At 66.5% G+C, this 24,425-nt stretch overlaps 11 protein-coding genes across 11 annotated transcripts; 5 read left to right on the plus strand and 6 right to left on the minus strand.

Annotated features, from left to right (window-relative positions):
- RHOBADRAFT_66540 (uncharacterized protein) lies at positions 1–1,321 on the minus strand (the record flags this gene model as incomplete). Its single annotated transcript, XM_018419004.1, has 5 exons — positions 1,229–1,321; positions 1,027–1,151; positions 467–860; positions 204–384; positions 1–139 (listed from the first exon to the last, which is right to left on the minus strand). Coding segments are annotated over exons 1-5 (921 nt in total), but the record flags the coding sequence as incomplete, so codon positions are not given.
- A 73-nt stretch (positions 1,322–1,394) lies between these two features.
- RHOBADRAFT_53991 (uncharacterized protein) lies at positions 1,395–3,178 on the minus strand. Its single transcript, XM_018417097.1, has 3 exons — positions 2,252–3,178; positions 1,942–2,158; positions 1,395–1,722 (listed from the first exon to the last, which is right to left on the minus strand). The coding sequence occupies exons 1-3, from the start codon at positions 3,147–3,149 to the stop codon at positions 1,572–1,574; spliced, it is 1,266 nt and encodes a 421-aa protein (XP_018270176.1). The 5' UTR covers positions 3,150–3,178; the 3' UTR covers positions 1,395–1,571.
- Positions 3,179–3,349: 171 nt separating this feature from the next.
- RHOBADRAFT_44613 (uncharacterized protein) lies at positions 3,350–4,489 on the plus strand (the record flags this gene model as incomplete). Its single annotated transcript, XM_018414449.1, has 7 exons — positions 3,350–3,377; positions 3,449–3,761; positions 3,822–3,994; positions 4,055–4,147; positions 4,216–4,235; positions 4,289–4,341; positions 4,408–4,489. 7 exons carry the CDS (start codon positions 3,350–3,352, stop codon positions 4,487–4,489), a joined length of 762 nt encoding a protein of 253 aa, XP_018270177.1.
- An 87-nt stretch (positions 4,490–4,576) lies between these two features.
- On the minus strand, positions 4,577–7,411 carry RHOBADRAFT_27586 (uncharacterized protein). Its single transcript, XM_018412795.1, has 12 exons — positions 7,227–7,411; positions 6,962–7,028; positions 6,841–6,894; positions 6,657–6,772; positions 6,381–6,585; positions 5,999–6,307; positions 5,801–5,927; positions 5,595–5,731; positions 5,269–5,497; positions 5,052–5,192; positions 4,738–4,976; positions 4,577–4,698 (listed from the first exon to the last, which is right to left on the minus strand). The coding sequence occupies exons 3-12, from the start codon at positions 6,886–6,888 to the stop codon at positions 4,606–4,608; spliced, it is 1,644 nt and encodes a 547-aa protein (XP_018270178.1). The 5' UTR covers positions 6,889–6,894; positions 6,962–7,028; positions 7,227–7,411; the 3' UTR covers positions 4,577–4,605.
- Positions 7,412–8,500: 1,089 nt separating this feature from the next.
- On the plus strand, positions 8,501–9,271 carry RHOBADRAFT_15894 (uncharacterized protein; the record flags this gene model as incomplete). The annotated part of the gene is made up of 2 exons (XM_018412283.1): positions 8,501–9,096; positions 9,211–9,271. 2 exons carry the CDS (start codon positions 8,501–8,503, stop codon positions 9,269–9,271), a joined length of 657 nt encoding a protein of 218 aa, XP_018270179.1.
- A 639-nt stretch (positions 9,272–9,910) lies between these two features.
- Positions 9,911–13,141, minus strand: RHOBADRAFT_53995 (uncharacterized protein; the record flags this gene model as incomplete). Its single annotated transcript, XM_018417098.1, has 13 exons — positions 9,911–10,151; positions 10,279–10,333; positions 10,419–10,541; positions 10,606–10,673; positions 10,750–10,797; positions 10,877–10,953; positions 11,028–11,551; positions 11,619–11,624; positions 11,690–11,829; positions 11,949–12,120; positions 12,186–12,217; positions 12,301–12,313; positions 12,388–13,141. 13 exons carry the CDS (start codon positions 13,139–13,141, stop codon positions 10,103–10,105), a joined length of 2,061 nt encoding a protein of 686 aa, XP_018270180.1. The 3' UTR covers positions 9,911–10,102.
- A 359-nt stretch (positions 13,142–13,500) lies between these two features.
- RHOBADRAFT_53996 (uncharacterized protein) lies at positions 13,501–14,529 on the plus strand. The gene is made up of 6 exons (XM_018417099.1): positions 13,501–13,595; positions 13,657–13,796; positions 13,873–13,923; positions 13,988–14,046; positions 14,112–14,234; positions 14,309–14,529. The coding sequence occupies exons 2-6, from the start codon at positions 13,714–13,716 to the stop codon at positions 14,359–14,361; spliced, it is 369 nt and encodes a 122-aa protein (XP_018270181.1). The 5' UTR covers positions 13,501–13,595; positions 13,657–13,713; the 3' UTR covers positions 14,362–14,529.
- A 35-nt stretch (positions 14,530–14,564) lies between these two features.
- On the minus strand, positions 14,565–16,229 carry RHOBADRAFT_53997 (uncharacterized protein; the record flags this gene model as incomplete). Its single annotated transcript, XM_018417100.1, has 9 exons — positions 14,565–14,815; positions 14,898–15,008; positions 15,115–15,191; positions 15,267–15,373; positions 15,448–15,552; positions 15,630–15,734; positions 15,817–15,924; positions 15,997–16,009; positions 16,072–16,229. The coding sequence occupies 9 exons, from the start codon at positions 16,227–16,229 to the stop codon at positions 14,685–14,687; spliced, it is 915 nt and encodes a 304-aa protein (XP_018270182.1). The 3' UTR covers positions 14,565–14,684.
- Positions 16,230–16,491: 262 nt separating this feature from the next.
- RHOBADRAFT_15877 (uncharacterized protein) lies at positions 16,492–19,875 on the plus strand (the record flags this gene model as incomplete). Its single annotated transcript, XM_018412281.1, has 15 exons — positions 16,492–16,717; positions 16,788–16,876; positions 16,994–17,012; positions 17,058–17,338; positions 17,409–17,497; positions 17,568–17,685; positions 17,755–18,095; positions 18,171–18,322; positions 18,408–18,588; positions 18,693–18,935; positions 19,012–19,143; positions 19,216–19,411; positions 19,481–19,527; positions 19,604–19,656; positions 19,733–19,875. 15 exons carry the CDS (start codon positions 16,492–16,494, stop codon positions 19,873–19,875), a joined length of 2,310 nt encoding a protein of 769 aa, XP_018270183.1.
- A 461-nt stretch (positions 19,876–20,336) lies between these two features.
- Positions 20,337–22,224, plus strand: RHOBADRAFT_44620 (uncharacterized protein; the record flags this gene model as incomplete). The annotated part of the gene is made up of 11 exons (XM_018414450.1): positions 20,337–20,435; positions 20,516–20,668; positions 20,730–20,894; positions 20,956–21,084; positions 21,168–21,200; positions 21,271–21,289; positions 21,354–21,447; positions 21,525–21,640; positions 21,736–21,868; positions 21,961–22,002; positions 22,086–22,224. 11 exons carry the CDS (start codon positions 20,337–20,339, stop codon positions 22,222–22,224), a joined length of 1,122 nt encoding a protein of 373 aa, XP_018270184.1.
- Positions 22,225–22,557: 333 nt separating this feature from the next.
- RHOBADRAFT_37097 (uncharacterized protein) lies at positions 22,558–24,175 on the minus strand (the record flags this gene model as incomplete). The annotated part of the gene is made up of 3 exons (XM_018413406.1): positions 22,558–23,465; positions 23,597–23,722; positions 23,797–24,175. The coding sequence occupies 3 exons, from the start codon at positions 24,173–24,175 to the stop codon at positions 22,606–22,608; spliced, it is 1,365 nt and encodes a 454-aa protein (XP_018270185.1). The 3' UTR covers positions 22,558–22,605.
- Between the last annotated feature and the right edge of the window lie 250 nt (positions 24,176–24,425).

Raw genomic sequence — 24,425 nt, forward strand, 5'->3', positions numbered from 1 at the left:
GCAGTGACGGCGGCTGCCCTCAGGCGCGTCGCCGAGTCGGAGGAAAGAAGGAGAGTGTCGGGCTTGGCGAGCGAAAGGGCGGCGAGAGCAGGGTCGGTAGACGACGACAGGGAGAGGATGCCGCGGTGGACGAGGAGTGCTGGTAATGGCGGGCAGGTCAGATCCCGTACGACGTAGAGTGCGAGAGAGAAACTGGGACGCACTAGGGAGGACGTTGTCGGCGAATACTGGCGTCCCGACGACCGCCGGCACCTGGAACGAGACGTTCTCGCCCTTGAACCGCAGCGAAACGACGGTCGCGAGCCAGAGCGCCTTCTTGAACAGGTAGACGGGCTCGCCATCGACGACGTGAACGTCGCGAAAGGCCGGGAAGGTCGAGGCAAGCTGCGGGATCGACTGGGTCAGTACGAAGGTCGAGTCGCAGCTCCGGGCGAGTAGGGTCCCGAGGCGAAAAGAGTTGACGTACGTCGTGAACAAAAGCCCCTGCGTTTCCCTCTGCCGCCACGAGCGACTCGTGTACCCACGCCCCGAGCGACTCGTGCCCTGCCGCTCGCAACGCCGCGCCCGTCTGCTGCAGCACGCCGGCCAGGAGCTCGAGGACCTCGAGCGCCTCGTCGTCCTTGACGCCGACCGTGACGGGGAGCGACTCGTGTTGCCGCTCGGTGTGAGTGCTGATGCGGGCGAGGCTGGCGAGCTGCGCGGCCGAGGCGCCGATCATGCCGGTGGTCGAAAGGAGCGAGTCGGGCGACGAGAGGTAGGCGGCGAGGACGGTCGACAGGATGGTGCTGTAGCGCCGCGACCGGGCCATACGGTGGAGCACATAGCGGTACCCGCTCAGGAAGTTGAGCAGGGCGAGCGTTCTGTGCGGCGGGAAGGGCCAGGCGGAGGGAGAGGGCGGGGAGGAGGAGACAGTGGTCAGCTCGCTGCGCCGGCAAAGGCGCAGTACCGGTGATACGAGCGCGGGCAGGAGGCTTCGGCAGGCTGTGCACTAGGCCTGGCCGACTCTTGAACGAGGGAGGGACTCACGCGAGAACGTTCAACTCGTCCTCGACCGACTCGAACGCGAGCGGCATGCGCAAGCCATGGTTCGAGGGGGTCCAGTCCTCCTGCTTGATGCCCGAGATGAACGTGTCGATGGCCTGGCCGTCAATCTGCCGGCAAGAGACTGTCGTCAGGATCTCTGAGGAGGACGAGGAGTGCGGGGAGACGAGGAGCGAGACTCACGCACAGAGATGCTGGAGCGGGCAGTGCAGGCGGCGCACGACTCCCTGATCGCGGCAAAGAGCGACTCGGCTGGCGGCAGACCGGTCATGGCGCGGCGTGACAAGGAGAGCCGGCGAGACGAGAGCGAGGAGGAGAGGCTCGCAGACGAGAGGAACCCGCGCTCTCGACTCGAGCTGTGCAGGGAACGACTTGCAAAACGACGCTACTGCAAGAGAACACATGCAGGAACAAGGCTATCGAACCTTGCGATGGTGCGGCGGCCACACGTCGCCCGCGCTCATCCTCCTCGTTTACCGACCCTCGTCCGAAGCGGCCGTCGACCAGGACCTCGACATGCCGAGACACGCTCAGTCCCAGATGAGCGACCCGCTCGACGGGTCGAGAGCAGCCGACATGCCGCCGCCAACGACCTTGGCCGCCGGCGCCTGCGGCTCGGAGCCGAAGAAGTTCTGCGAGCGCGGGCGAGCGCGAACACGCGCAGCCTGCGACTCGGCGAGCCTGCGAGGACGAAGGGCAGGGGCAGGGGCAGGTCAATGGGGTGAACGCGGCGACGTTCTGGAGGGCCTGACGACAGCCTCGTCGTCGAGGCGCGAGAGCCGCCGCCGAACGCGCCCCCGAGGTCGGCGCTCAGGCGAGCCGCCGATCGCGCCTCGCGCGCACCGATGCGGGCACTGCTGAAGAAGGGCCCGGCCGAAGAAGAGAGAGGTGTGGACGCACTTGGCCTTGTCCTGCTCGCGACGGTACTGGGCGAGACGAGCCTCCTGCTCGGCCTCCTTGGCCTCGCGCGCCGACTGCTCCTTCGACTTCTTGGCCGCGTTCTCGCGCTGCTTCTTGGTCAGGGGCTGACCGGCGGTCGAGGTCGGGAGGCCCGGAATGGAGCGGGCGGGCGCGGACGAGAGGGCGGCGCCGGACGGGGTCGACGGGCGGGACACCTCTGCGAGGGAGGGGACGAGGACGACAGGGTCAGGTCGGCTCGCAGAAAAGGAGAGAGAGAGAGAGACGGGAGGTGGAAAAGGTGTGGACGCACTCTTGGAGGGGACGGCCTCCCACTCGCCGTCGTCGTCGTCGAACGAGTCGGAGCGCTCCCACGCCTCGTCGGCCTTGGGCACCTGGAGGCTGTTGGGGTCGGCGCCCGCCTTGCCGCCGACGACCTTGAGGACACGAGCGACGTGGACGGCGTCGTCGTCGCTGTCGCGCATGTCGGCGGTGGGGCCAGAGGGGGCCGGGTGCTTCTGCTCGGCGTGCACCTCGGCGTCGGGCTTGTGCTCGGCGCCTGCTGCGGCCGCCGCCGCCGCCGATGAGGCCGCCTTGTTGCCGCCCTTCTTCTTGCCCTTCTTGCTCGAGCCCGCCGGTGGTGCGGGAGCTGCGCTGCTCGCTCCAACACTCGCGCCCGCGCTCGCCGCCGCACCCTGGACCGCCTTGGCCGCGGTGTGCGCCGCATTCGACGCCTGCGCTGCCGCGCCCTGGGCGGCCTGGGCGGCCTGGGCGGCCTTGTGGACGACGGGCTGCTGCTTTACCGTGTTGACGGCGGAAGAAGCGGCCGACACGGCCTGGTCGACGAGCGGGGCGGCGGCGTCTTGCGCCTGGGCGAGCGCGCCCTTCTTCTTCTTGTTGGCCTTCTTGGCCTTGTTGTGGAGGGCCGAGTGTGCGTCGTCGAGGGCGTGAGAGGCGGACGAGGCGTCGACGGGGAGGGCGGCCTGGCCCTTGCTGCCGGCGTAGCAGATGCCGCCGATCAAGGCGCCGACGAGGGCGATCTCGGCGAGGGTGGTGTAGTTGATGGTGATGGAGCCAGAGCTCATGGCGGGCGAGGGGGCAGAGGGCGACGAAGTGGGGGAAGAGGAGGAGCAACGAGGCGAGGAGCGACGTGGTGAGGCCGCGCTCTCCCGCAACGGCTTCTGGATCTGGGGCAGCGAGAGTAGGATCATACTAGTCCACAAGCACTCGTAGGGTCGCTCAGCTAGTCGCAGAGCCGCTCTGTGAGGAGCGAAGCTCGCCTCCACTTTGCCGCTGTCAGCGCGAAGTCCGAAACGACGACGACGACGACAGCAGCTCTCTCTCGCCGCCTAGCTCCCCAGTCGCTCGCTCGACCAGCTTGTACAGCTCGACTGCCCACCCTCGCCTCGCCATGAGCCCCAAGACCTACTTCATCTCCGGTGCGCCGTCCCCCCACCTCCTCGTTCTTCGACGCAGAGCCAGCTCACGCTCTCGTCTCCCGCGTACGCAGGCGCATCCCGTGGCCTCGGCCTTGGCTATGCTCGCACTCTGCTCGAGAGCAACCCCGAGACTCGCGTCGTCGCCGGCGTCCGCAACCCGGGCAACGCCAAGCTCCTCGACGACCTTGCCGCCCTCCCCGCCAACAAGGGCCGCGTGCTCATTGTCCAGTTCGACGTCGACTCGGAGGACAGCATCAAGCGTGCGGCCGAGCAGCTCGCCGAGCACGAGTTCCTCGATGATGGCGAGCTCGAGGACGCCGGCCTCGACGCCCTCATTGTCAACGCCGGCGTCTTTGTTGGTGGCCACAAGCCGCCCTCCGAGTTGTGCGTGTCCTCACCCTCACTATCCCAAGGACGCGCACTGACCTGCTTGCCGTCCACCAGCTCGTTCGACGACCTGCGCGCCAACCTCAAGACGAACGTCGAGGGCGCCATCCTCACCGTCCAGCACCTCTTGCCGCTCGTCCGCAGCGGCAAGAGCAAGCAGATCTTCTTCGTGTCGTCGGTCGTCGCCTCGTTCGGCGGCTTCTACTCGGAGACGGCGGCGGGCGTCGCCTGTGCGTCCCCCCCCCCCTTCTTCCTCTCCCTTTCCCTGCCAGCCTGACCTCGCGCGACAGACTCGATGAGCAAGTCGGCGCTCAACATGTACGGCCTCAAGCTGTCGAGGGAGCTCGCCGGCGAGGGCTTCACCTGCGTCCTCTTCCACCCAGGTTCGTCTCTCTTCCGCCCTCTCGCTCCCCTCGTGCACCTCTGACTCTGCTCTCTTCCTCGTCATCAGGCTACGTCAAGACCGACATGGTGGGTCCGCCGAGCCTCAGAATCACTCTCGCAGTCGCTAACTCGCTCCGCAGAACTCGTTCGACAACGGCGGCCACATCACGACCGAGGAGGCTGTCTCGCTCGCGTGCGTCCCTCTTCCTCTTCCTTCTCCTCGCACACCCTATTCACGCCCGACCCTGTCTCTCTGCAGCACGAAGAACGTTTTCCTGCCCGCCGAGCCGGCGTGGAACGGCCGGTTCATGGACTACGAGGGCAACGCCATGCCTTGGTGAGCGCTCGAGCGCAGACGAGCGACTCGTAGATCTCGCAGATAGAAATGATGAACGCAGTGTTACTCTCTCTCTTTCTTGCGGGCGATTCGAGGCGAGAAGCGAGTTGCAAAGGGGCGCTACTCGACAAAGATCTCCTGAAAGTGCGACAGGATCGTCTCGACCGCCTTGCACTGCCACTGCATGTCGGCGAGCCCCCCGCCCTGCTGCGGCTGCTGCTGCTGCGGCATCGGCGCACCGTTGGCGTCGACGGCGGGCGGCTGCGAGCCCGACGAGGCGTACTGCGGCGCGAGGTGCGGCGGTGGCGCGCCGAGGAGGTTGGGCCCAAACACGATGGCGAGGTTGGACACGCTCATCTGGTTGACCGACTCGTGCTGCGCGATCCGGTGCAGGTGGCCCATGAGGAACTTGAGCGTCGCATAGTTGGGGTCGGGCAGGTCGTTGACGCGCTCGTGGAGCCGGATGTGCCGCAGTCGGTCGTTCTCGATCTCTGCGTGCCCGGGTGCGTCGTCAGGAAGACGGTTCGCCGTGGGTGCGGGACGAGGAAAGGGAGAGAGAGACGCACTCGCGACCTCGATGAACTGATGGTACAGCTCCCACGTGAGCAGAGGCTCGGGCAGTTCTCGGAACCACAGCTTGAGGACGGCGGCGATGTCGTTGATGTCGGACAGGTGCTCCTCCGAGAGCAGGTCCGTGCCCTCGAGGTCTGCGCACGGTCGTCCTCGTCGTCAGGTTCGAGAGAGAGAGAGAAAGAGAGAGGGAGAGAAAGCGAGCCGACGCACCGCGATCCAGCGCAGCCTTGAGCCTCTGCACCCTGCTCGTCGTCCCGCTCAGGCGGTAGATGCCCATCGAGTCGAGCCCATGCGCCTCGATCGCCTCGGCGCACTTCTCGAGGATGCGCGGCACGTCGACGTTGTCGCGAGCCATCTGCTCGCCGAGGTCGACGCCGAACGTCGGTCGAGTCGGTGCGGCTGGCGGCGCGACGGACGCGAACGACTGGAGGGTGCCGCTCTGCGGCAGAGGTGAAAGGGAAGGACGATAGGGCTGAGAAAAAGGGGTGGGCCGAGTCAGTGACGGCGACGAGGAGAGATTTGGGCCAGAGACGTACAAAGCCCTCGTCGGCCGGACCTTCTCGCCGAGGACCACGCTGACCCGACATCTGCCAGTTGAGCGAGAACTGCTGCATGAACGTCTTGAAGTCCTCGCGAATGTCGATCGAGTCGACGACGCCCTTGACGCCCGGACCTGCGGCCGCGAGGAGGCAGAGTTAGGGAGATCGGCCGCGAGAGACGAGGAACGGCGAGCGGGACGCACCATCTTCTGGCGAGACGGGCGACACAGTGAGGCCGTCGGTGACGAGGAGCGCCTCGAACAGGTAGGCGTAGCGCGAAAGGTGGTACTGCGTCCCGAGATCCAGCTCGTCGACGCTCTCCTTGAGGGCCTGCGTAGGAAGGAGGCTCGTCAGGTGACGACGCGCGAGGAAGGGGAGAGACGAGAAGGGTGTCGACGCACACGCAAGATACGCGGGAGCTGGAGGTTGAAGTACTCGTGGCGGACGCTCTGCGCCCCGGCGACCTGCGCCCGGTACGAGTCGCTGCTCTGGCCCATGCGCGAGCGCACGTCCTCCTCCTGCTTGGCGAACTGGGCCGGGTTCTTGGGGCCCTTGAGCTTGCTCATGGCCTTGCCGAACGACCGGCCCTTGGACGGGTTGGCGCCCGACGCGCCGGCGTGCGGGACCGACGAGGGCGTGATCGACTCGCCCTGCTTGAGGACGAGCAGGCGCTCGAGCTCTTCTGCGGCGGCGTCAAAGCGAGTACGGGCCTGCGCGTGTCACGAGAGGAGTCAGAAAGAGGGCCCGAGGGGATACGAGGAAGTGAGAACGGCCCGGGCGCACCTTGTCGACGAGCCCTTCTTGCTCTTGAAGGCCCTTATCGAGTCGGGCGCCGAGGTCCTTGGTCGCCTTGCGGCTCTTGTCGACCTCCTTGCCGAGAACGGCGAGCTCGTCGGCCATGTCGCTCAGCTGCGAGGCGAACTTGATGCGGTTGTCGCCGAGGACCTCGTGCGTGCGCAGGAGCGACAGCCAGGACGTGACGTACGAGCTGCACGCAGGGTAGACAAGGGTCAGTCTCGGTCGTGAGGCTCGAGGAGGAGTGAGACCTGCGAGACGCACCCGGCCTTGCCGTCGCCGACCTGGTAGTTCTCGATGCTCGACCGGGCGAGCTTGGCCATCGAGCGCGCGTAGTCCTCCTCGATCTGCGCCCGCTTCTTGAGGAACGTAGACGCTTCCTGTGGCCGGGTACGAGCTCGGTCAGGGCACGTACCTTGAGCGGGAGAGCGAGGAAAGGAGGACGCACTCGACATGACGCCATGCTCTGCTTCATGCGCTCGAGGAGCAACGGCATGCCGCACTGTATGAGGCACAGGCGAGTCAGTCACGCGACGACAAGGATGAAGACGAGGGAGACGAGGACGCACGTCGCTGTCGCACAGAGCCCTCAGGACGCCCTCGTCGAAGCCCGTCGGGACGACGTCCTCCTGCACCCTCGGCTGCACCGTCTGCTCGGCCTCGTACGCTCCATCTCCCGCCTCTCCATAGCTGTCGCTCCTCGACTCGGGCGCGACCGGCGTCGGCTCCATGATGGTCCGCCCGAGCCCGAGGCCCTCGCCTCGGCGGGCAAAGTCGCCGACGGCGGACGGCGAGCGCGCCGGGTACTCGCCGGTCGCACCTGCGCCGGCGTACGAGGCGTCGAGGCCGGACGACGTGCTCGGGTCGGGTGAGGGGCCGACGCCGGGCGGCAGGCCGGGCGAGGGGGACGCCGCCTCGTACGAGTAGGCCGACGACGTGCCCGACAGGGACGACGACGACGGGTTCTTGTGGAGGGTACCAGGCCCAAGGTGCGACCTTGCGCGGGCGGGCCCGGCGCCGCTCGCTGGGTCGACGGGCGAGAGGATCGAGGGCGAGCGAGGGTACGAGGCCGACGAGGACGAGGCGGGAGGAGGAGGAAAGGGCATTGTAAAGGTCGGCAGGTCGGACGTGCCGATGCTCGAGTCGACGCTCTGCTGCCGAGACTGCGGGAGCGGGTACTGGGCGGCGTCGGGCGCGCGGTCGAGGTAGTCGCGGCGAGACGAGGACGAGGGGGGCGGGCCGGGGAAGTAGGGCTGGTACGGCGACGCGAGCGACTCTTGCTCTTGCCCGTCCTCGCCGGCTGCGGACGACCTCGACGAGTACGGCGGCCGGGCGGCGTGTGCTGGTCCCGGAAAGACGAGGCCGGCGCTGCCGAGAGGGGTGGCGGAGCTGAACGAGTGCTGTCGCGAGCCGGCCGACGTCTCGTGGTCGGGTCCAGGGTTGACCGTGATTGAGGCTTGTCGCGACGAGTCGGTGCGGAGCTGGGACGAGGAGCGGGAGCGGCCCGACGAGAACGAGTCGCGGGCGACAGGCGGCGGGTGGTCGGGGAACGGGCCCGACATTGTGCGTCTGTGCGAGCGGGTGGTCTGCGATGGTGCCAGAAAGCTGTCAGTGAATGACTCTCATGGCCTTGCGTGCGACTTGCGGGAGCTCGGCGCCGAGGGAGGGTCGAGGGGAGTGGAGGCGACACGCGGCGAGGCACCGCGTGGACAGGCAGCGCCAGCTCGAGCACGCGACGAGGAGGACATGTGGGCCGGCGACGAGCTCGCCACGGCCGCGTGCCGTGCCAGCGAGGCGCTGCGGCCTGTTTGTCGGGCGACCGCCGGAGGCCCCTCCTCGTCGAGTCGACGTCGCGAGGTGCTGGCTGCTAAGACACGTGTGGAGGCTGCGCAAGAGAGGTGGACGGACCGTCTGGGCTAGCGTAGGCCGCGTCGAGGGAGAATGCGAGAGGGAGACGAGCGACGAGCGACGAGCTAACTCGGACGAGGTGGGGAGGCGACAATGGCGACGAGTCTCAATCGCAGTGGACCCGCTTGCTGGAGCTATGGCTGCTTCAACTACTCTGGAGTAGATCCACCCAGCAAGCTATCCCGCTCGAGGGGAGCACGATGAGCGAGCCGTGGTCGACGTTCTCATCTCGGCGAGCGTGGTCGGTTGTCGCTCATCCTCACTCGCAACCATGGCCAAGGGTGCGTCCGACTCGCCCATGCCCTCCACAGAGTCTCCAGCTGACCCTACACCCTGCCCCCGTCCTCCCTGCTGCCGCCGTCGTCCTTCTCCCCTCCCACCACACCTCCGTCACCCGACCTCGCCTCGCACGACTCGCCGCACCTCACCCTGCGCCTCGCCGACCACCAGTCCCGCGCTCGTTCCGCCTCCTCGAAGAGCTCGAAAAGGGCGAGAAGGGCATCGGCGACGGCACGTGCTCGTACGGCCTCCAGGACGGCGAGGAGATGTCGATGAACCAGTGGAACGGCACCATCATCGGGCCCGGCCACTCGGTCCACGAGAACCGCATCTACTCGCTCTCGATCCGCTGCGGGCCAAAGTACCCGGACGAGCCCCCCGAGATCACGTTCCTCACCCGCATCAACCTCCCCGCCGTCGACCAGAACCACGGCAAGGTCGACCCCAACAAGCTCGGCGTCCTCGCAAACTGGAAGCCGACCTTTACGCTCGAGACGGTCCTCGTCGAGCTCCGCAGGTCCGTCCCTCTCCCTCGTCCGAGCCACAGTCGACAAGGTTCAAGCGCCCTGTCGAACGCGCCCCCCCTCCTTGTCCTCGACGAACCCGAACTGACCCTGTCTTGCCTCTGCAGGGACATGGCCTCGCCGACGAACCGCAAGCTGCCGCAACCTCCCGAGGGCACCAACTTCTGATCCCCCTTCTCCTCGTCCTCGCTCCTCGGACCTTCCTCCCTCGCCCTCTTTGTGTAGACCGCGCAGTCTCTCCCTTCCCAGCTTGACCTGCAAGTCGTCTTTCGTGCTCAATCGACCGTGAGTCGCGAGAGGAGATAGAGCTTCCTGTGCGCACCTGGCTTGCTTCTTTCGAGAGCGGTCCGCGTGTGAGCGGTCCTTTGGAGCACGAAGAGCGAGCGAGAGCCTCTCGCGCAGCCAGGGAAGCCGCATGTCCACGCCGACTCAAGCTGACGGTCGAGCTAGGCGGACGCCGCCGCCAAAAAGGCCTTGCACGGCGAGACGCTGCGAGACGAGCGGGCCGAGCGTCTTCCCGCTGCGCAGCGACGGCCACCGCCTTTCGCGCGAGCAAAGCAGGCTGTGCGACGGCTCTCACGGTGCAAGAGGTCGTGCAAGGCACCGCGAGGATTCGCCGGGTCCGAGCGAGCGCGGCAACAGCGGCCTCGTGCACCTTCTCGGGCTCGATGTGGACGTTCGGCGACGTTCTCGTAGCGCTCGCGACGCTCACTCTCGGGCGCGACGCTCTCAGCTACATGCTGAAGCAGATGCAAAGCTCTCCAACTCGCTGCTCTCTCCGCTCGCCCGGGTGAGCGACGCCGGAAGGGAGCTTCAAAACGGCAGAGTTCGTTGGCAATCATCGTGGAGCACGGACAGACAGAGAGTGGTACAGCTACGGGGGCAGGCGCGAGGACGGTCGAGGAGGGCAGGTACTCGAAGGAGTCGTGCGGGGAGGGGACTAGAGCAGAAGAAGGAGAAGGGAGGGACGCAAGCGGGGACGACGAGGTGCGACAATGACTAGATCGCCGAGCCCGGGTAGAACCAGACGACCAGGGCAATGATGACGCTGAGGAGAAGAAGGCGAGGAGGGAGCCGAAGAAGAGGGGAGAGGGGAAAGAGAGGGAGGGAAAGACGAGGTCAGTTCGAGACGTGGCAAGGGGTCGGGCAGGGTCGAGAGGAACAGCGCGACGCACTAGATCATCATCAGGCCGATGCCCTCCATCCACTGACTGCGACCGTCGCCGATGGCTGCGAGACGGAGAGCGGCGAGTGAGCGGCGACGTCTAGACCGACAAGGGCGCGCGGTACGAGAAGGCGAGGAACGGGGACGCACCAAAGTTGACGACGAGAATGGCGAGGAAGACGAGGAGCGTCTCGAACGTGTCGAACTGGAGGTCCATCGGCTGTCCGATTGCCCAGCCGAGGAGAACGAGGACCGGGATGACGAACAGGGCGACTGCGGCACAGACGAGGTAGTCAGTGAGGACGCTCGGACGGCAAGAGAGCACAGGACGACGCACTCTGGATGGACGAGCCGACGGCGACGGCGAGCGAGAGGTCGAGCTTGTTGCGGGTCGCGACCGTGACGCTGCGAGGCAAAGGAGAAAGGGTCAGTCGATGACGACGTAGGTGGGAAAGGGCGAGAGAGGGAGAGAGAGACGCACGCAGTGACATGCTCGGCAGCGTTACCGACGACAGGCAGGAGGATGAGCCTGTGAGGGGCAAAAGGGCCGAGGTCAGGGCTGGTGGCCGGGGAGAAGCGGCCCGAGCGGGCGAGCGAGCGGGACGCACGCGACAAACTCCTTGCTGACGTTGCCGGTGGCCGTCAAGCCGTCGATCGAGCCGACGAGGAACTCGGCCGTGACACCCTGCGAGCGGCGAGAGGCGAGTCAAGTTCGATTCGGCTTGGCGGACGAGAGAGGGTAAAGGCGACGAGACGCACCGTTAGGACCGTGACGACGATGAGCAACCCGAACCCGAACCAGGGCGACAGCTTTGGCTGGTGCTCGAGGTCGTCGTGCGTATGGCCGTGGTCGTCCTTGGCGAGGCCGCCCTTCTCGAGGTCGTGCACGGTCGCCGCCGACGAGAAGCCCTCGCGCTGCGCCGCCTGCGCCTGCGCGTCGGTCGCGTGCACGCTGAACGCGGCGACCGGCTCGAGGGCGCTGTGCGTCGTGACGACCCGGGCGAGGTGGACGTCCTCGCCGTCGTTGACAAACGGTGCCGGCTGGTCGCCGTGCGCGAAGCTCGACGCCCGGCTGCGGACCGAGGCGGGGCGCCCGTCGCCGCGGCCGATGGACGAGGACGACGTGCTCGAGCTGCCCCAGCTCGGCAGGCTCGGCATGCGGAACACGCGAGTACCGACCGGCGGCTGGGGACCGTCGGCCTGGTTGTTGATCGGGGCACGAGGGTCGGGCGGCGGCGCCGGCACGTAGAGGTAGCTGTGCGTCCAAAGCTGGAAGATGAGGTCTGCGGGACGAGACGGGGTGGGTCAGGGCGCGTGCGAGGTAGGGACGAATCGAGGTCAAGGACGTACAGCAGCCTGTGGACGACGAGGACGGGGTCAGTCCTGGTTCGCGAGGGACGCCGAAAGAGAGCTGGACGGACCGTAGATGAACAGGAGGATGAACGAGATGCCTCGCGACAGGCGCAGGACGGCGTCGTCGGTCAAGGCCGCCGTCTGGCGACCTTCTGAGATGAGGAAGCTGTGGAACCCGACCGGGATGACGATGGCGGTGACGGCGATACTGCGAGAGGGACGACAAGTCAGGGTGCTGCTCGTCTGAAAGGCGGCGAGGGGGCGAGAGCGACGGCGAGAGGAGGAAAGAGGGGATGACTTGGCGCAAAGAGGGAGACGAGGACGGACCCGAGCATGTTGACGTTGAGCTGGGCGTTGCGGACCGAGTGCCCCTGCTCGTAGAACTTGATACCGCCGGCAAAGTAGGCGCCGCCGAGGACGAGGAGGCAGTTGGACAGGAGGCTGCCGAGCATCGACGAGCGAACGATGTTGAGCTCGCCCTTGACGAGCGCGAGGATGGCTGTGCGCGTCGTCGACAGGTCGTCAGACGGGTGAGGTTGAGGTAGAAGGAGAAGGGGGACGCACCGATGATGAGCTCGACGGCATTGCCGAAAGTCCTGCAGCGCGGGCGGACGAGGAAGGGTCAGGACGAGGTGCGACGACGACCGGCAGGCCGCTCGGGAGGACGAGGGGAACGGACGCGTTGAGGAGACCTGCAGGGAGGGTGAGGGGCGAGGTCAGTGTCGGGCGCACCACGCGGTCGAGGTGGGGAACGCCAAGAACTCACCGCCGAAAGCGTCGCCGACGCGCATCGCGAGCTCCTCGGTCGCGAAGCCGAGGAGGGCGGCGAGAGGGACGATGGCCGTGATGGAGAAGCAGAAGACGACGGTCGGCGACTGGTGCGACAGGTCGAGGGCCCACGCGACGGGGACGAGGACGAGGAGGACGTTGAGCCACGAGTAGCGCAGCGTGTTGACGAGGCATTGGCGGAACGACGGGTTCTTGCCGACGGGCTTCTTGGGCTCGAGGAGGGCCTTGCTCAGGAGCGGAGCGCGAGTCGGCTGTTGGTTGTGCGGGGCAGCCGAGGTCGACGGGGCGGTGCCGGCGGCGGCGAAGGGGTCGAACGAGGTCGAGGGCGCCGAGTGGCGGCCGACGGGAACGACGCTGACCTGGGTCGGACGGCGCTGCACCTTGATAATCGAGTCGTCGTCGAGCTGGGCGGGCGAGCGGTCGCCGCCGCGGTGGTCGCGGTCGAGGTTCGGGAGCGACGAGGCGCGCACCTGGCTGCCCTGGCGCGACGGCGGCGAGTGGTGCGACGGGGCGTCGGGTGCAGCGGCGGGTGCGAGGGTCTGGAGGAGGCGGGCGCGCAGGCTCGAGGGGTTCAGCTGAGGGGCGGTGGCGTCCAGCGCGGGCGGCGAGTCTTGGCGCGTGCGAGCGTCGGGAGGCGGGTGGTGGGCCGAGGGGACGGCATGGTCGCGTGCGGGGTGGGTATGGCCACCTATACCGGGGTCGTTGAGGTCGTCGAGTGCTGCTTCAACCATTCAATGTGGGAGCGGGCGAGGGTGGGAGGAGAGAGAGAGAGGGAGAGAGGCCCGAACCGAACCACGCGGGGCCGTCAGCGGAATCAGCTAAGCTCTGCACCGCTCTGAGTCGCTTGCAGCTGTGCACGATCTACTGCAGGCTGCTATCCCGCTCGACTGCGCCCGAGTCGGTCCTGCACGGAGCGAGTTGCGAGACGCCGGACGTTGCACCGCCTCGTTGCTGGAATCTGTCGCCTCATCGCCGCTCGCCCCGATCTCGACGCTCGCACCACGCCGCACAGCGACTCGGTCCAGCCACCAGCAGCTCGTGCACTTCCACCTCGACACCGTACCCGACTGCACCCACCGCCCGGCCGCCGACTCACCTCGCACCGCCTCGCCGCCTTCGTCCAACTCGGCCTCGCGCTCCTTGCCAGCTCTCCCTCGGCACTGAGCATCGTCCACCGACCCACAGGTGCGCACCTACTCCTCTCTCTGCGCACGAACGCGTGACTGACCACCTCTCGCCCGCGCAGTCGTCACCTCCTCCACCAAGCCGCACCTCGCACCTCGCCCTCGCTCAAGCAACGTCCATGGACTGCATCCCGCTCATCTGCGTCTGCGGATGCGACAAGCAGCTGTCGCTCGAAGGCAACGAGGCCCACATCTGTCCTCGGTCCGTCCCCTCGTCCTCACTCTGCCCCACGCTCGTCCGGCTTGCTCACCTCGTTTTCCTCCTCCCGCCCGCACAGCTGCAACAACGGCACCGTCTACGCCACCAAGGAGCGCAACTGCTTCAGCTTGTGCGCCCCGTACCGTCCTTCTCGCGCTTTGCGGCCACTCACTGACCCGCTCGCCCGTCGACAGCTGCTGCGTCCCGATCCTCCCGCTCGGCTCTGAGCACATCTGGCACTGCTCGACCTGCCGTGTGTCCCATTTCCTCCAATTCGCACCGACGCCGACGCTCACGACGCTCTCTCCACCTGCACAGAGTGGGCCGCGTCGCAGAAGGGCCCGGCGCCGCCGCTCGCTGGTCAGGCTGGCGGGTTCTACGGCGCGCCGCAAGGCGGCTATGGCGGTGGCGGATATGCGCCGCAGGGTCAAATGGGCTACCGTGCGTCGCCTCGTCTATTTTTCACGCGGTCTCGGTCTCGCGGGCGCACACTGATGATTCTCGCGCGCCGACAGCTCAGCAGCCTCAGCAGGGCTACCCGATGCAGCCGCAGCCGGCGTACCATTAGTCGTCGCCGCAAGCTCTCAAGCCCTGTCGACTCCCCCCTTAATCGTCCTGCCTCCCCTCTTCGTCCATACCTTTTCGCACCTCGCCGCCTAATTCGCCTCTTGCGAGCTCTTTTCGTCCTTGTCCAGCTGTAGCTCTCTCTTTGCAACGTCATCGTTCAATGTCGCGTTCGAGTCGTCGCGCACGAGAGTCGAGAGGAAAGGGAAAAGCCCTGCAGTGCAAGCTCAAGTACAACAACACGCTCCCGGACCTCCTCTCTCCCCCTCAGGCTCGAGCTCCTCGAACCCGACCTCCCTCGGCCCGACGGCTCGTCCACGCGCGGCACTAGTCATCGCCGCCGAGCTGCACCGCCGGCACGAAGAAGGTAAGGACGCCGCCCGACCCCTGGGCGCCCGACGAGTCGCGCTCCGCGCCAACGTAGACGTAGAAGATGGCGGCGTGCGCCCTGCAGAAGCCTGTCCGGTACTAATACGTCAATACCATCACTCGAGAGGCCGGGTGACCTTGGAAAACGAGGAGCGAAAGAGGGAGACGCACAGGCGATGGTCGTGCTCGCGACCGAGTAGCTCGCGAGGAATTTGAGCACGTCCTTGGCCTCGAGCGTGACCGAAATGAACTCGTGCGGGTCGTCGGGAGGGTCCGTCATGCCTGCGCGAGGAGGAGAGATGCAGGGAAGGGAGGGAGAGGAAATGAGTCAGTATCCGGGAAAGCGGAGCGAGGGCGAGAGAATGGGAGGTGAACGAGCGCGACGCACCTTCAGCTCCGGCAGTCGGCATGCGCAGGTCGCGCCACTCGGTCTCGACCTTGGCGTCGTCGGACTCGGCGCGCAACCTGTTCGAGAGAGACGGTCGGCGCCGGCTCGTGGAGCGGGAACGGGCAGGAGCGAGAAATCCAGGCGCGACGCACCTGAGCTCGCCGGCATTGTTCGCGCTGATGGTGATGTACGACGAGATGGTCTTGAGGCGTTCGACCACGGTGCGCAGCGTGTGCAGCGAGGGAAGGTACAGCGCGACCTGCGGGCGAGCAGGGCACGACCGAGATGAGCCGCACATCCGAGACTGACACGGGAAGAGAGTGTGGGACGCACTTGAGGCGTCGGGCACAGCGGCTCCTTGAGCTGGTCCATCTCGGCGGCCTTCATGACCTTGACGGCGACGTCTTGCGTGATCTCGAGGCGCTTGCCGAGCCGACTCTGCGAGCCACACACACCGACGATTGCTCGTCAGGCTTTGACACCCATCCCTCTCGAGAAGAGAGCGAGAGACGCACCGAGCTCTGGACGACGAGCGAGAGGACCGGGTAGGAGCCCTCGCCCGTTCCGCCCGGTCCGCTCCCACCCTTCTTGGCGAGCTTGACGCCGACGTCGGTCGCGCCCTGTGTCGAAGGGAGTCTGCGACAGTCAGGCTCGGACCCGAGGACCGCGTTGGTCGACGTAGAGAGGAAGTGGAGGACGCACACTTGCAGACTTGAGCGCTTTTGCGAGGAGATCGGTCGACACCTCGAGGTAGACCTCGTTCTGATGGTTCGACTCGAGGCGAAGGGTATCGGTGCGAAAGATCGAGTCCTGCAGGAAGGGGCAGGGCACGTCAGTCGCGGCCCCGGAGCGCGGTCGAGATGGAGAACGAGGTCGACCGACGATGTTGATGACGCTGTCGGGAGTAGGTCAGGACAGGCGCCTTGGCGCAACAAGAGAGGAAGAGTGTGGACGCACCTCCAGACCTGGACGGACGTCTTTGTGCCGCCTGCGCGGCAGATGAGGTGGACCTGGTCGTGCTTGAGCTTGAGGATGGCCGTCTTTGAGAGCGGAGCGAGGCTGGTGATGAGGCGCGAAAGCTGACTCGGGTTCGAGACGTCGGCCTTGAAGCGCATGGCGGCCGAGAGGCGCAGGACAGGGAAGCTGGAGGTCGACTCGTCCGGGGCAAGTGGGGACGAGGAGGGCGAGGTGGGAGAGGGCTCGAGCTGGTGGATCTTGGGCTAGGTGCGGTCCAGAGCTCCTCGAGGGCGAGTTGGTGGCTCTCTCGAGATACCCGAGCGGGTGTGGGAGTCCAGGTGACGAGCGAGCTGATGAAGTCGGGCTGAACAACGTCGGCGTTTCATCGACCAGCTCGTCCTCTGCAGTTCACGACCAGCCATGGGTGCGCACAGCTGTCCTGCACTCCCGTACCGACCACCGACTGATCTTGGCCTTTGCCCCTCCCTCGCACCGCCCTTCCCCACCTCATCGCGATCCTCCTCGGTCGCCCAACTCTTTCCCCCTCGACCGCGTCAACGACCGCCAGCTGCGAGCGCACACCCTGCTGGCGGCCTCATCACCGTCGCCACCTGCTCCCTCAACCAGCATGCGCTCGACTTTGACGGTGCGTCCTCGCTCGCCCTCTCCCTCTCGTCCTTCACGACCTGCGCTCACCTCTCGTCTCCCGCTCGCAGGCAACCTCGACCGCATCCTCCGCTCCATCAAGATCGCAAAGGAGCGTGGCGCCAAGCTCCGCATCGGTCCCGAGCTCGAGATCACGCAAGTCCCCGCTCCTCGCGCCCCGTGACGTCGCGCAGGTCGTCCTGCTCGAGAGAGCTGACCCTCGCTCCCCCTTGCCCTTCCTGCAGTGCCTATGGCTGCCAGGACCACTTCCTTGAAGGTGCGTCCCTCTCTCTTCCGTCTACAGGCCACGTTCACGACCTGACCCGTCGACCCGCGCACAGGCGACACGCACCTTCACGCCTGGCAGGTCCTCGTCAAGATCCTCGAGTGCGACGACGGCCTCGACATGATCGTCGACGTCGGCATGCCCGTCGTCCACAAGAACGTCATCTACAACTGCCGCATCATCATCCACAACCGCAAGATCCTCCTCATCCGCCCCAAGATGTGGCTCGCCAACGACGGCAACTACCGCGAGCTGCGGTGGTTCACGCCGTGGATGAAGCACAAGCAGACCGAGGAGTTCTGGCTGCCCAAGATGATCGCCGACGTCACTGGCCAGGTGCGTCGTCCTCCTTCCTCTGCCGCCGACCTTCGTCCACATTCTCACTCTGTTGCCTCTCGCCGCGCAGGTCACGGTCCCGATCGGCCATGCTGTCGTCGCGACCCAGGACACGTGCATCGGTGTCGAGATGTGCGAGGAGCTCTTTACCCCGGCTGCGTGCGTCCCTCTCCCTCTTTCCCTTCTCTCGCACGGACCTCCTCGCCTGACGCTCCCGTTCCCGTCACAGACCGCACATCGAGATGGCGCTCGACGGCGTCGAGATCTTTACCAACAGCTCGGGCAGCCACCACGAGTTGCGCAAGTTGCGCACCCGCATCGACCTCATCAAGGAGGCGACCCTCAAGGTGCGTCCTCGTCCTTCACTCGATTTCCTCGACGAGCGCCGACTGACTCGCAAATCTTCTCGCCTACAGTCGGGCGGCTTGTATCTGTACGCCAACCAGCAGGGCTGCGACGGCGACCGCCTGTACTACGACGGCTGCTCGTTCATCACGCTCAACGGCCAGGTCATCGCCCAAGGGTCCCAGTTCTCGCTCAACGACGTCGAGGTCGTCACGGCGACGGTCGACCTGCAGCGCATCCGCGCACACCGCACGTGGAGCAGTCGCAGCATGCAGGCGGCCGGCAACCAGGAGGCGTTCGTGCGCACGAGGGCCGAGACCCGCCTCAGCACCGACCAGGACGAGGACCTCGTCGACGCCATCGTCGACAAGGAGGGCGAGTTCCGCTACAACCTCCCCGAGGAGGAAATCGCGTGCGTCCTCGTCGTCCACCCCCCTTCCTCCTCTCCTCGTCCCACTCTCGACTGACGCTCGGACCCACGCGACAGGTACGGGCCGGCGTGCTGGCTGTGGGATTACCTTCGTCGGTCGGGCACGAGCGGCTACTTTGTCCCACTGAGCGGCGGCATCGACTCGTGCGCGACAGCGACCATCGTCTTCTCCATGTGCCGCCTCGTCGCCAAGGCCGCCGCCGAGGGCAGTGCGTCGCTGTCACTCTTCTCTCTCCCTCCTCAACTCTCTTCCTGTCCCAGGCCCTGACCTCGACCTACTGTCCCTGTTCGCAGACGAGCAGGTCATCTCGGACGCTCGGCGCATCACGGGCGAGGACGCCGAGACGTCGACCTACGTCCCGATCGACCCGCGCGAGTTCTGCGGCCGCATCTTCCACACGTGCTACATGGGCACCAAGAACTCGAGCAACGAGACTCGGCAAAGGGCCAAAGCCCTGGTCGAGGCCATCGGCGCGTACGTCGGCCACGTCCTCCCCCTCTCGTGTTGGCGCACCTCGCGCTCGTCGAGGATGCGGCTCGCCGACCGGTTCCTGACCAACCTCGTCCTCTTTGTCACAGCTACCACGTCGACCTCAACATGGACGCCTGCGTCGACGCGATCCACACCCTGTTCACGCTCGTCACGGGCAAGAAGCCCGAGTACAAGGTGCACGGCGGCTCGCAGACCGAGAACTTGGCCCTGCAGAACATCCAGGCCCGTCTGCGCATGCTCCTCGCGTACCTGTTTGCGCAGCTCGTGCCCTGGGTCCGCGGCAAGAACGGCGCCCTCCTCGTCCTCGGCAGCGCCAACGTCGACGAAGCGTGCGTCCCCTCGTCTCCCTCTTTCCCTGCCGCCTTCCTCGACGAGTCGCTCACCTTCTTCTTCGACTGCCTGCAGGCTGCGCGGCTACTACACCAAGTACGACTGCTCGGCGGCCGACGTCAACCCGATCGGCGCCATCTCCAAGGTCGACCTCAAGCGCTTCATCGCCTGGGCGACCAAGGCTTTCGAGCTGCCTATCCTCGACGAGTACGTCTCGCTTCTCCTCTTGATCTGTCTCGTGACGAGTCGACCTGACCGTCGTCCCTCGTCGCCCCGCAGCTTCCTGAACGCGACGCCGACCGCCGAGCTTGAGCCGATCACGGGCGACTACGTTCAGTCGGACGAGGTTGACATGGGCATGACGTACGAGGAGCTGTCGATCTTTGGTCGCCTCCGCAAGCAGGAGAAGATGGGCCCGTACAGCATGTTCACCAAGCTCACGACGCTCTGGGGCAGCAAGCTCACACCGACCGAGGTGCGTCCCCTTGCCACCTTTCTCTTGCCTCGTCGCCGTCGTGCTTCTGACACCTCGTCCTCCTCGCAGATCGCCGAGAAGGTCAAGCGCTTCTTCTTCTTCTACGCGATCAACCGGTGCGTCCTCGGTCTTCCTCCTCGCCTCGCTCTCGCCTCGCGCGCACACGCGCAATCTCCCTCTCCCGTCGCGCAGGCACAAGATGACGACGCTCACGCCAAGCTATCACGCCGAGGCGTACTCGCCCGGTCCGTCCTCGTCCCTCTTTTCGCCGACGAGCACGCCAATGTCCCTCACTGACTCTTCCGCCTTCGTCCGCCGCAGACGACAACCGCTTCGACATGCGGCCCTTCCTCTACAACGCCAAGTTCGGCTGGCAGTTCCGCTCGATCGACGCAAAGGCTGCGGCGATGCCGGACCGTCGGCGCAAGGAGGACGGCGGCGAGGACGAGCAGAAGACCGCGTGAGGCGGGCGACCTGGGGCGAGGTTTGTAGATAGGCTCTCTAGATCGTCTCGAGTCATCCCTGCGACGTTACAGCCGCGAGTCGGAGAGCTTGGGTCGTGAGAGGACGAGGCGGACGAGGTCTGTGCGCTCGCTCGCGCCCTGCCGTCTCTCGTCCGTCGCACAAGGTCAGGCGCCGGTCGAGGCGCTTGCGCTCGGCGTCGTCGCCGCATTCTGGCTCTCCTGTCCGCCTCTCGGCAGCGATCGAGCGCCCACGCTCGTCGCCGCGTGGATCTCGTCCGCTGTCTCCTGAGCTCGTCGCTTCGGACGTCTCCTCCTCGCTCTCTTCCGCTCTGCTCTTCCCTTGCCCTCCTGCCCGTCGTCCTCTCACTCCCTCTCGACCGCACCACCGAGTTAGCGGCCGACGCCACCTCCCGCTCGCGTCTTCAGCCTCATCCGCCTCGCACACGGCCTTCCGCTCGACGATGGTCAAGACCAAGCTCTTCAAGACTGCTTACCTCTGGACGGCGGCGATGGGGTGGTGGGACACTGGAGCCGATCCGCTCATGCCGAGCGACTTTCGAGTGCGTCCAACCTTTCTCCTCCTCTGCGCGCGCACGGACCCACCGCTCACCGTTTTCCCCTCTCCCCTCTCCTTCGGCAGCTCGGCATCGCCCCGAACAAGCACGTCGCTCACCCAGACGCCAAGCGTCTCGCTCACGAGCTCATCGAGGTCACGGGCCTGCTCGAGCACGTCGAGCGACTGCCGATTCGGCCGGCGAGGGAGGAGCACGTCCTGCTCGTCCACGACGCAAAGGTGCGTCCCACTTGCCCTCTGAGTTTCTCGACACGATGATCTGACCGCTGTCCTCGAGCAGTACGTCGATCGGGTCAAGCGCGAGAGCAACGAAACCGGCGGGGACTGCGGCGACGGCGTCTCGCCGTTCGGCCTGGGCGCCTACGACCTCGCGCTCAAGGGCGTCGGAGCGTCACTCCAGCTCCTCGAGTCGGTCGTCTCTGGCAAGGTGCAGAACGGCTATGCGGTGCGTCCTCGTCGTTCCTCGCGCCCGCACGGACCGCGCTCTGACCCTCTTTTCTTCGCAGCTCGTGCATCCTGCAGGCCATCACGCCGAGCCCGATCGCGGTCGCGGCTTCTGCATGTTCAACAACGGCGCGATCGCCGCAGAGTACGCGCGCAAGAAGCTCGGCTTGAAGAAGGTCGCCATCGTCGACGTGAGTCGACCTTCCTAACCGACGGGTGACCTTTGCCGGCGCGTCTGACCGCCCCTCCTCTCTGCCTCTCTCTCGCTCTACAGCTCGACGTACACCATGGCAACGGCGCCGAGAAGGTGCGCGTCCCGCACTGCCCCTTTCCAGCCTCGACCAGCCTCGACAACCCTGACTCTCCTTCTCTCGCAGATCTTTTGGGAGCGTAACGGTGCGTCGACCTGCCTCTCTCCTTCGCCTATCTCCTTGACTTACACACCGAGGCCCACACACAGACGTCCTCACGATCTCGATCCACCAGGACCGCTGCTTCCCGCCAGACCGCGGGTTTGCCTCGTCGCGCGGCGCCGGCAAAGGCTTTGGCTACAAGTGCGTGCTCATCTCTTCTCCTCAGGCCCGTCGCGCTCTCGGCAGCGTCCCTCGTACTGAACCGCATCGTGCCGCAGCTTCAACATTCCGCTTCCGCCTGGCAGCGGCACCGACGCCTACCTTTATGCGCTCAAGACGCTCGTGCAGCCTGCGCTGCGCCGGTACAAGCCCGACATCATCATCGTGCCCTCAGGTGCGTCCTCGTCAGCCGTTCCACCGTCCTGGGAGGCTCGACTGACTTCCTCGCGTCGGACGCACGGTCCTCCTCCTCCTCTTTTTCGCTCGCAGGCCTCGACGCCAACATCATGGACCCGCTCGCTCGACAGTCGGTAACGGCCGACGGCTTTGCGCTCATCACGCGCGAGATGATGAACGTCGCCAACGAGGTGACGAAAGGCCGGCTCGTTTACCTCCAAGAAGGGTGCGTCGCCTCCTTTCCTTCTCTCTATCTCTCTCTCCCTGCGCGACGGCCAGCTCTCACTGACTCTCACAACCATCCTGCTTCTCCTGCAGCGGCTACTCGCCCCAGTACACGCCGATCTGCATCCACCGCATGTACGTCGACGACCTTTTCCTCCCTCGCCGACCACTCGACGCTGCCTGACCCTCGCGCGCACCTCTCCCTCTCGCCTCTGCAGCATCGAGACGCTTGCAAACGTGACGACGCTGGCCGAGGACCCGTACGGCTACATCATCAACACGCAGTACGGTCAAGAGCTCGAGCCGTGGCAGCGGGCCGCGGTCGACGCGCTCAAGCCGCACGTCAAGGACATCTGAGCAGCTGCCCGCCGAGCGCTACAGGACCTTTGTCTCTACGAGGGACCGTGCGCCTCTGTCGACCCCAATATCTCGTCTTGATCGCGCCTACATCCTTCCTCGAGCTCCCCTTTTTGCGCCTTCTCCCTTCCTCCTCAGCTCCTGAGCGAGTTTTGTCCCGCCTCGCGAAACGTGCTCACTGCAATCAAGCCTTGACATCTTCTCTTTCCCTCCTTGTGAGCCGAGAGAGCGCGAGCTGCTCGCGAGATCCGGAGCGTGCGCAACCTTCTCAAACGCAGGGCTCTCTCAGGTTTGGCTTGCTCGCGCCGGACGCAGCTCTCGTGCGACGCAGCCGACAATGATAGAAGTCGACGATGCAGGTCTACCGACCCTTTTAGGCTGCTACTGCGCCTTGCCGCCCTTGCCCTCGCGTTCCTCGTGCGCATGCTCGTGCTCGTGCTCGTGCGCGAGCTCGACCGCCGCCTCGCCGCTCTCGCCGTCGGCCCTGAGGCGGACGACGACCTCGCGAACGCGCTCGCGGCCGACGACGTCGCGCACGCGTTCCCGCACGGCGCGCTCGACGGCGTTGGCGTCGGCGAGCGACAGGTGCGAGGGGAGGACGACGAGGACGTCGATGAGGAGCGAGGGGCCCGAGGCAAAGATGCGGACCGAGGGAATGGCGAGGATCGGGTGTGTGCCGGTGGTGGAGGACGAGGGGGAGGAAGGAGAAGAGGGCGAGAGGGCGCCTGCCGCCGACGAGGCCGAGGCGAGGGACGTCTTGTCCTCGTTGGCAACGCCCTGCGCCGCGTCGACATCGCCTGCGGCCCTCCATGGCTCGACGTGCGCCGAGCTGAGGGCGCGGATGGCCTCGTAGACCTTGGGCTGCACCTCGTCGTCGGCGACCTGGTCGACAAGGGCGCCGAGCGCGTCCTTGCCGACGTCCCAGCCCTGCTTGGCGATCATGCCGGCGACGACGAGGCCGCCGACCGGGTCGAGCATGGGGAAGCCGACGCGCGCGGCGCCGATGGCGAGGAGGGCGACGAGCGACCCGAGCGCGTCCGAGCGGTGGTGGTACGCGTTGGCGAGGAGCACGTTCGAGTGCTGGGTGCGTGCGACGCGCAACGTCGAGCGGTACAGCCACTCCTTGACGACGATGGACGCGGCGGCAAAGTACATGGCGCGCGCGTCGACGATGGCGCCGGCCGCCTCGAGGGACGCCGCGTCGCCGTGCGAGTGCGAGGCGGTCGTCGGTGCCGTCGCGGCTTCAGGCCCGTGCGAATGGCCGTGTGGGAGAAAGTCGAGCGAGGCGAGGAGGTCGGGCGGGATCGAGGGGATCGAGGCGAGCGACAGGAGGAGGTGGTGGTACGAATGGAGGCCTGCGCGCGAGCGGAACTGTCAGTGGCCGAGTCGCTCGGAAGTCTCCGAGGTCCGAGAGAGAAGAGAGACAGAGACGCACCGATGCCGGCGGCCGTCGCAAAGAGGAGGAACGAGACGACCAAGGACCCGAGCGACTCGAACTCTGTGGGCGGGGAGACAAGGTCGACGAGTGAGTGAGCGGGCAAGGCGTGAAGGGGAGAGAGAGAGTGGACGCACTGCCGTAGCCGTACGGGTAGCGGTGCGAGGGCGCCCAGCGGCCGATGCGGTACGAGACGAGGGTGACGACGTCTGCGACGAGGTCGGAGCCCGAGTGGGCGGCGTCGGCGAGGAGGGCCGAGCTGGCGAGGACGTAACCGGCGACGCCTTTGACGACGGTGAGGCCGACGTTGGCGACGAGGCCGACGAGGGTGATGCGCGAGCCCGGGTCGAGTTGCGAGGGGTTGCGGAGCGAGGTAAAGGCGCTCGAGAGGTGGGCCGTCTCGTCGAGGCCGCCGTGCGAGTGCGAATGGGCGCCGTGCGAGTGGCCCGAGTGGCTCCTGGTAGTGGCCGGGGTGCGCTGGCGGAGCGTGGGCGTCGGCGTGGGCGAGGAGGCCATGGTGAACGAGGTGCGGGCGAGGGTGAGGGTCGGGAGGCGGCGCTGGACGAGGGCTGTGCGCGAGACCAAGAGTCTTGCGCAGGACATGCACCGGGGTGCAGCTTGGTGGCACGCTCGCTGTCGCTGGTCGCTGTAGGCCGGCACGAGGAGCCGCGAGTTGATGAGGAGGGTCGCGCGACAAAGACAAGGGCGACGACGAGGTGGGCGGGTGCGGCGAGGGGCTGGCGGGGTGCTGTGGCAAGGGCACAGG

The sequence above is a fragment of the Rhodotorula graminis genome (assembly GCF_001329695.1).
Source record: "Rhodotorula graminis WP1 unplaced genomic scaffold RHOBAscaffold_8, whole genome shotgun sequence".
NCBI lineage: Eukaryota > Fungi > Basidiomycota > Microbotryomycetes > Sporidiobolales > Sporidiobolaceae > Rhodotorula > Rhodotorula graminis.